Source organism: Watersipora subatra, chromosome 2, assembly GCF_963576615.1.
Source record: "Watersipora subatra chromosome 2, tzWatSuba1.1, whole genome shotgun sequence".
Taxonomy (NCBI): domain Eukaryota; kingdom Metazoa; phylum Bryozoa; class Gymnolaemata; order Cheilostomatida; family Watersiporidae; genus Watersipora; species Watersipora subatra.
The window spans coordinates 4716181-4725814 of NC_088709.1; the positions used below are offsets into that span (position 1 = coordinate 4716181).

Consider the following 9634-nt stretch of genomic DNA (forward strand, 5'->3'; position numbering starts at 1 on the left):
TATACCAAAATTTTTTGATATTTAATATTTCATGATCGTTTCCTGCATCTATTAAGTTTTTAGGAATTTATGGATGAGATGTAAAAGAAAGAGTGAAACTACGAACACAAAACCTTGCACCTATAAGATGACCAGTCATATATCGGATTCGCACCCTTACAACAACAATGCCTTACAACACAGCCCTTAGGGGTGCTCAATGCCAATAGACAAGCATAATTCCAATGTTTCAGACGGGTTATTTTTACATATTTTTTAAATAAATAGAGTGTTTTGAATTTCACTCTACAATGTATTTAAAAATATTGTTATATTACATTTTGGTTGATTGTGAGACTTTTTGCCGGCTCTCCTAAGTGAGTTTGCTAAAACATTAAAAAGATGATGTTGAGGCAGCACAGACACCTTTCATGTTATATTGAGATTAGTTTGCCACTAGAAAGTTAACATACTGTAACATGATTTATCTGAAAACAAGAAGCATGCAAACACGTAATAAAATGTTCAAAAATGTATGCAATCAAATGTTATGATTCGTCCCTATACCATTCTAATGGGATACGCTTTCCTTCTTTATCCCATAGCTGTATAGCGTCATTCAACTGATCATCCTGCCACTCGCCATTGGGTTCTACGTTTGGAGGTGACTTATTCCACTCCCATTTGGTGACTGGTTCAATCCAGCTGTCACCATAATTGGCTCGAATGTATTGTTCAGTATCACATGGCACTCGTACTTTCATGCCGAAAAACTCTGTCCAACATAATGTGAATTTGTCAAATAAATACTTGAACTTTTCACCAGTGTTATAGTCAGTTCCTCCATTCCACATGGTGCCACTTGTTTCATCCAAATAAAAAAAGAAAATGTCAAGCTTGACATTACCAATGTGAAAAGCATACTGCAAACTGTCCTCCATCAGACCAAACTTATGCTCGAGTCTTAATGATGAATTATGCAATATGTTTAGCAGGTTCTCTGGGTGATCTTTAATAAAAATTCCAATGTCCACATCGAGGCTATATGGAATAATATCACACTGACGAAACCAGCCTAACAAGGTGCCACTACTCAGCCAAAATGGTGTACCAATTGAATCCAATCGAGTCTTGATTATCTTCAGAGCATTGATAGCATCAGATCTAAATTGCTCAGCTTTTTCGGTAGTATCTTTACCATACCATTCATGAAATACTTCTGCTCTTGTCGTGTTGCATCGTAAGAACTTAGATTTGTCATACACCTTGAGAAAATGCTGCAGTGAATCCGGTATCAAAACATCAATTTCATCTATGGTCACTCGACCGCAATTAAATTCATCCAAGACTCCTTCACTTTTCATGAAATCAGATACAAAAGGTGTTTGCTTGGTTGAATCATACCACCACCATGTCTTCATTTGATGCAATACAGCAAGATGAATTAAGGGTGTATCTTTATGAAGCAAATGGATATGTGTCGGAATCCCAGTTTGTATGAACTCGCTAGATGATATTAGTATTTTATATCCCAATCGACTCATTATTGGAAGTACCTCCATTTTCAAGGCTTTATAGTCCGTATCATGAACAGCAAATGTATAGAACCGATTTTGGCAAAGATGAGCGCATCTATCATAACCCTTTGCAGGAGTATAGTTCAAGTTGCTCAATGTCTGATGATCAAGTAGAACACAGCGTATTTTAAATGCTTCACATTTTACTAAAAATTTCTGTAGTGTAGTTAGTCGCAAATTATGAATTGGTTGAAGATGTGGCATGAGCAGAGCTAAGTATAATTGGATGGCAGTAAAGCACGCTGTAACCAGTCCCAAGCCCAATGTCACTTGCTTCTTTGTTATCATCGCAAATGGGTCGCAGTCAGTGCACTCCTGAAATGCACATGTTCCATAGTTGATGCAGAAGAAATATTGAAATAAGCATGACTTGTTATGAATCTACCACGACAAAATTAGCCAAGAAAATTTCACAAAAATATATAGAAAACAAAAGAATCAAAACTAGTAGCTATTAAAACAACTGACTACAAGAGCTAAAAAAACTGTCTATGCTATGAGCAACCAGTCAGACCAACTTTGCAATAACATAGCGAGTAATACATGAGTGATGAAAACAACAAGCAATTAACTGAGCCAACGATAGCTCATGAGACATCAAAGTTTCTGCACGAATTATAAGTTAGCGTTTATTATAAAACAAATAAAATGCTGCAAAATGTTTGTCTTGGCAAGAATGCTAAAATAAAAATATTGGTAATTCAACTTTTGATTCTTTATTGTTGAGCCAGCCGGCTGATGGCATCTTTTTAAATTGTCAATTCATCAAAAAATATTTGAGGAACTTGAATATCAATGAAATACATGTGTTTTATTTACAGCACTAAACTGGCAAAACATGTGAAAACTATGTACTTGTATTGAGATTAATGTAATTCACAAACTTACCCAAAAACTTAGCTACCTATACATTGAGTTTAAATTTTAGACAAGTATAGATGAGGATTAGAGTTGGAAAGTGATTGAAATATGGGCATGCATATGTGACTCTATAATGCTTCAAAATGTAAAGGATTCATCTATTGTTTAACTCATTAGGTAACCAAAAACAGATTCTCCTGTAACTGTATTATTAAAGGCTGCAAAGAAGAAATGAAAGCAATTTTTTAAAACGCAAGCTTGAAAATGTAAAAACTCCCCAGCTTATTAAAGTTTTAATACTATGTCTTTGACGTTTTTCTTCTCAACTCAAGGTGACTATGCCTTTAAAGATGTGGTTGCGTCAAAAAGGTCAATTTAATGAAATTAAGACCAATAAAAGGCTAAAACATCAGCTATAATTTGAAGTCATTTTTGTCTTTCTAGACTAACCCTGTACAGAGATACATGCGTTTGAATGAGGCCATCTTTTAAAAAGCTCAGATTCCGGCAGGTGCTTCATTCGTGACATACGAGTGATACATCTGAAAAGAGTCCACGAGCGATAAATATAAGATCGCTTCATTAGCCAATCATCAGCACGAATTTTTTATATAGGTAGTAATAAATGTTATTACTCGTAAAAGGCTTTGTCTGTGATCTCAAATTTAGGGATTTTACTCTATCATTAGATCGCATGGACATCGATATTCACTAAATTAATTAACATCGGTACTTTAATGAATTACTTGATTGACACATTTTATTGACGAACACCAGAATGGTAAAAATTGCTGTAAAGTTACTGCGAAGGTGACTCCGAGTTTTCTGAGCATCAGGTGGTTAAAGTGCTACAGAGGAAGATAGGAGAATAGAGGTAAATTTATCTTTTACTTTGAGTCTCCTATAGATATACTGTTGTGGTCACAATCAGATTATATTTCCCTGTTTGAGGTTATAATGTAATTTCCTGTGCGAGATAGGGATGCACAGTGAGTTCTTGATGGCTTCTTTTTAATCCGTAGCATCTAGCAATACAATGGCTTAGATTGATGAATATACTAAAGGTAATAATTTTAGTACTCACGAATACATTTACTAATTAATAGAATTATAACTTTTTGCTATCACCAATCATTGTTTTATAATTTTTTATTGTTTCACCTTGTTATATTCGCTTTAAATTTTCTTTGGCAGTTCTAGCTAGTAAATTAGATTTATTATTTGACTTTAGATGTTCACTTCTCACTTGTAGAAAGTGAAGAAAATTGATTGATCAATGCACATCTTTAACTTCCAGAACCAAAGCTTCGAATCGTTGGCTTGGCAAACTTATGCTTTTGTTAAACATTTATTTATTTTTAAAATTTGACGCAACCACATCTTTAAAGCACATAAATTAGAGTTGCCCCGATTTCAACATCGGAATCAGTATCGGTGCCGATATGGGTATTAAGTATCTGAATCGGTATCGGCCGATCTTTTCTTAAAAATCGGACACTTCAGATACTTTTTACATATCAACTATTTAGCAGAAACCTGTATTTTAGCCTGCTACTTTAATAACAAATCATCAGCTGCAAGCTCCTTGCTTTTATCTAATGATTTCCAAGCCTGTCACACAATCTATTTCCTTTCTATACCTCTATAGCCTAATAAACATCCACACAGCTGCGCAATATTTTGGCTTTAGTCAGGACGTACTCACTAAGTGCGGTATTTCCCGATTACAGCGATATGATTTGTTGCAGCCAATCACGAACAAGAGAGCCATAACGAGCAACAAGAATGCGGTGTAATGTTTTTATTTACTAGCACTGCGAAAGTAATTTGAGCAGTTGATGCATAAAGTTATCTATCTCTCTCTCTCTTGATCCTAACGATATGATGTACCGCTTGTATCGCATAAAATAATCTCAGTGGCTTATCGGTGTTTAGCCTGCCCTCCATCATCTGTAGCGTGCGAGTCCTTCAGTACGACTGGCTACATCGATAGTGATAGAAGATAAAGACATCTCACTGAGATAATTGAATCACTAACGGTAATTAAAAGACGCATTTATTTGCTTTAGACTTAGACAGGCGCAGCAGTTTGTTCAGCAGTAGAAGAGAGACTTCATTATCACAGAGAAAGCTGTACCACTAACTGTAATTACCATTAATAATAACATATTTCAAGAAACAGGGACTGTTCTGTTATTAGATGCACGGTATGTCAGTATGTGAATATATATTCATGTATATCTTTTTTCATAAATACAAACAAATAAATACATTAATATTTATATTTTCTTTGCATTATATTTATACTTGCATAATAAAATGAACAACTATCTATGCAACACAAAAGAATTTGAATCGGTATCTGAATCGGATTATTTTTCATTAAGAATCGGTATATCGAATCGGTATCTGAATCGGCTGGTGAAATTAGAATCGGGGCATCTCTAACATAAATTACATAATTGTTTTATTGTATATTTCAATACATCAGAGTCTTGGCTTTCAAATGAGCTATTGTTTGCCATGGTGAGACAGATATTGGTTGGTTTTTATAGGATTTCCCCAGACCTCTACCGCAGAAATGTTTACTGGCATAAGTGCGGAAATTGTGAAGTCACAATTTTCATATGCGTTGTTGTGTGCTATTACCGCCTATTTTATTGCTTACCGCTTATATTTATCAACTACGATAATGACGCTAGTGTCAGGCAAAGATAGAACAACTCCAGAGAACCGATTAAGATGACAAAGGAATCAGTGTCATTACTTCTTCATGTACAGATTATTTCAATGATAAATAACTCAGATTCCAAGCACCATACTATGTTTTCCCGATGATATTATGCACTAGCCCTCTCATTTTATTGTGATGTTGAGGGTCGCGACTGAGACTAATTAGTTTCGAGCATTGCGTGATCTCGCGAAAGTGCGATTGACATATAGTCCTAGGGCCACGCAACCGCAGGTCACAATTTAATCGATGTGATTTATTTACCTTTATCAACGACAGTACATTTATTGAAGCATAATTAATTAACCCAGAACATGTGTTTGTATTGGTCGGGCGTTAGCACGATCCCGGGCATTGTTGATTATCTAGAATCCTAGTTTATTATTAGCGCCCTCTGGGTTTAACAGCACCGATTGTCACAAAAAAGCGCAGCCTCAATGGCAACGAAAGGGATCAACTACCTAAGGCTAAATAATAATTGTGACATCACATTTTGAGAACCTGAACCAAGTGTTTTCTTTTTGCAGGACATACTTTTGACATAGTTTTTCATAGTTCTATTATTCTTTGTGTATTGAATATAGGCTCATTCGAAAGCCAAGACTCTGATGTATTGAAATATATAATAAAACAATTATGTAATTTATGTGCTTTAAGTACCAAAGTATACAGCATTGCTTTGTTATTTCCACTACCTGCTTCTTTTAATAAAAAATTCATATCGCAAAGTTACTTTCTGGGACTAGCCTAACAAAGGTTTCTTTTGTGCAGATAGTGGTGCTTTCATACCTGCATGAAATAAAGTTGATCAGGTTAGTTGAACCTCAGTTTGAAAACTTCTGTGCATTCGCTTACTGATTTACTCTTACTGTAATGTACATGTAATAATTTCATTTACTATTTAAATAAATGCAATAAATATAAAGATGACAAGTTTTAGTTTTTGATTGCTTAACAAGTGAGTCTCAGATATAAAAGAGATATCGTGTATGTCAGAATTTTCTAATCCTGCAACCCAACAACGGCTACTTATGTGCTGTTTGCATAACCTAATATCATATTAGTCTTTTAGAATAAAACTTGAAAATAACAGCAAAGAAAATTGAAAATTCATAAAGCTTTAAGCTAATGACTCTTAACAGACCATAAAACCTGTATTTGAATGCCACCTTTATTTCTATGCTACCTATATTTGATTGCCACTATGGGAGAAGGGTTGAAAGATATAGCGCCACCCTTAAATTGAACACCACTTCTATTTAAATGCCACTTTTATTTGAATGCCACTTCTACTTGACTGTTTGACATTCTTAATCTTAACGAACCCATAATAGCAAGTGATCAGTAGAAAAGTGTCTACAAAAACCTTACTAATAATGACTCGATTACATCAATAACAATCAATTTGTTCGTTGTTTCTGTTCATATCAAACTCCATTTTTCAGCTCCAAGTCTTTAGGTTTTTTCGTTAAAAACTTTGATTGCAACACCATAGAAATAATTAGTAACTGTATCAGGCCAATAGGAGTTCCTTTATTAACACCGTCTTGATCCTTCGATGTATGTGGAAAAAGTTTTCACATTTATAATCGAAAATGTGCTACTAAATATTTTGAGGCCAACATTTTGAGGCGACCTATTTCGATAACATACGGTTTTTCTTTGTTTACGCTGTAAGTTTCTATTCAAAATGGCATCGCGGAAAAAGTTTTGCTCTCCTAAAAAACTGTTTGGCATGTTTGGACGCTAATATCAATTAGCTCAGATGAGCAGAAGAGGAGTTGAGGTTAGAAGATATTGTGGAAGGTACCGAACAGCCAAAAAGATATGAAATGGTTTCAAATGAAGGCAATGATCAGAATGCAACTGGCTGAGCAAATGATATTAAAATTTTTGTTTTAAAAATGGTAATATTTGTTTTAAAATGTTAATTTTTGTTGCTGCATGTATTATAATTATGGTTTGTTGATGTCACTTGTTGATGAATATATATATTTGTAGCATTTGATAGATTATTATAGACCTTCTAAATTTGCATATTTATAACATTATTTGATAGCATGATTGTGGTAATCGGAACTCAGCTTACAATGGATCGACAGTCGTAACTTCTGTTCCATTGCACATAAAAAGCCAGTTTTTGGCTGTGAACTGTAACCAACATATCGATGAATGAAATGAGCTTGTTAAATATAATTATAAAATGAAAATATACCTTCAAAATTAGAATGAAAAAACTTTAGAGCTCCAACAAATGGCAACGCAGGCTATAAGATCCTCGTTGGTTAACTGCAAGCGATAGATATCAATTGGTAGAGACATGTATCAGCTTCCTCACGCATATTTGTTTAGATATTTACGACAAGTTGGAGGTAAGTTAGCAAATTTTTTGATTCGAAAAGGGTGTATGTCGCACAGCCTGAAGGAGTAAAAAAAATAAGCGATATTTGATTTGCCTGAGAAAGGGTTAAATTTATCTTCTCAACATCCTGACATGTTGAAAAATACAACGCCGCCCTTTATTTGAACGTCAGCCCTAATAAAGTACCACTCTAAGGGAATGATTGGAAAATAGAGTGCCATGGTGTTCAAATAAAGGTTTTACGATAGTTGCTGGTTGCCCTCCAGACGTGTCACTGGCAATCTATAAAACAATAATGCTACAACTACCGGTATATGTTATTAATGAAAATATCTTTATCACCATTCAGTCAATGGATTTGTAAGCCATAATAGCATTATGTTTGTAAAAACTATAAACAAAATGTTCAAGTCTTGAAAAGACTTCAGGCCATTGAGATGAAAACCGAAGTTTGCCACGTTTTAATCAAAGAAGGTAGACATAATTTGAATTTAAACTAAATTTAACTTATAAATGATCCACAAACTAGTAATAATAATAATAAGGACTCAAACCTTTATAGAAAGTTAACGAAAATCTCTGAAACGCTCACCAAAAGTTCTTGAGATGTAGACATTTATAAAAGCAAAACGTTTTACAGTAAAAAAAACAAGAAACAGCAATTTAGACCGGAAATTCGCTATATGTATTCTGTAAATTGAACATAACGCCCAGCAGATAGAATGCGTGTTATTGATACTTCAGTGACTTCTTTTTATTTGTTTGAGAATAATTAAGATATATTGTGTTTAAGTTGATGTGTTACTGTCCCTATTGTACAACTAATAACTGACTACTCTATTAGCTCTTTATGCTCAAAGGGTTGTACAGGTTATCAGGCAGGCGCATACACATGTTCTTGTTCTCAACTAACACGCCAACAATATAGTCTTAACTCATAGCCTAAATCACTCTAAGCATTAGTTACCAAAAATGAAATAAAGTCAGCGCATTTTTGTACGCATTAGTAATCGGTTGATAAATCTGAAAGCAGCGAAACTATTTCGTATACCAATATGCCATGCAACAATTTCAATTATTTGAAAAAGTAGGTTATTCTTGAACACCGTTGAACTTCGTTAACAAAGAAATCTAGCTACTGGGCTCGCGTTATCTCATTCATGCAGCCCGCTTGCGAGAGGAAATTAGCACCCCAAAAACTCTCGTGAGAGAAGTCAAGAAAGCGCGATTGTACCGCGATATATGACATCACAACCAAAGCCGTATAGCTTCAAAGTCCTGCATCAAGAACCGGAAACGACAATGCTGTTTCCAAACAAACCCGATCGACATACTGATCTCTAATGGAATATTCTTACCTCGCTCTCAACATCTCACTTTTTTGCATTTATTTTATTTCTTTACAAAAAAAGTTGTAGTTTATTGTAGAAAATTTTGTTTTCTTTTAAATGGTGTATGATACAACAATCAATTTTAAAGTAACTGCCAATGAGAGTAATATTTGTAGGTTAATGTTGCGGCCTTTCCATTATAACTTATATAAAAATAGAGCTCCCATAGAGGCTTCCGCTGGCCACGAAACTCTGTGAAACTATACGGCTCTGATCAAAACAAGGAAGTAGCTTTGTTGATATTTGGTACTCTGTCTTCCAAGCTTCAGTTCTTGATTGAGCAATTGTTTATAGAAAAATGCAATCTCGCTGCAGATTATGTAAATTTTGGGAACTGATCATCTTTTTTCTCAGCACCAAGAACAAAAGTTAACTTAGTTTTTGTGTGTTCACTGCCATTGAATGGAGTGAACTTATACTCTCACTTTGGGTGGTAAGCTATAAAAAACCCCTTTGGCTCGGCTGATCTAATAAGGATTTATTTACAGTGATGAATGAATAGCACTGCTGCTATCCAACTGGTGCAGAATTTTTACATGCCACAACTCACTTGCACATCCGCATTTCACCATGTGACTTGAAACAGATCAGTTGTAATAGCAAGTAACAATATCAAACCAATAGTTCTTGATCAAATCAAGTCAGCCGTGACCTATATAGACAATTCTTGGCGCAAATGCAGGCATCGACTCATCAAGAGGCTCAGTTTTATCATCAAGCTGTATCAATAAAT

At 34.7% G+C, this 9634-nt stretch overlaps 1 protein-coding gene across 1 annotated transcript; it reads right to left on the bottom strand.

Annotated features, from left to right (window-relative positions):
* Window positions 1–488: 488 nt before the first annotated feature.
* Window positions 489–1866, bottom strand: LOC137387545 (ribitol-5-phosphate transferase FKTN-like). Its single transcript, XM_068073999.1, has one exon. It carries the CDS (start codon window positions 1842–1844, stop codon window positions 528–530), a length of 1317 nt encoding a protein of 438 aa, XP_067930100.1. The 5' UTR covers window positions 1845–1866; the 3' UTR covers window positions 489–527.
* Window positions 1867–9634: the final 7768 nt, after the last annotated feature.

Bases quoted from the DNA above. Each gene is read 5' to 3' on its own strand.
- LOC137387545 (XM_068073999.1), bottom strand. From the start codon at position 1,844: ATGATAACAAAGAAGCAAGTGACATTGGGCTTGGGACTGGTTACAGCG.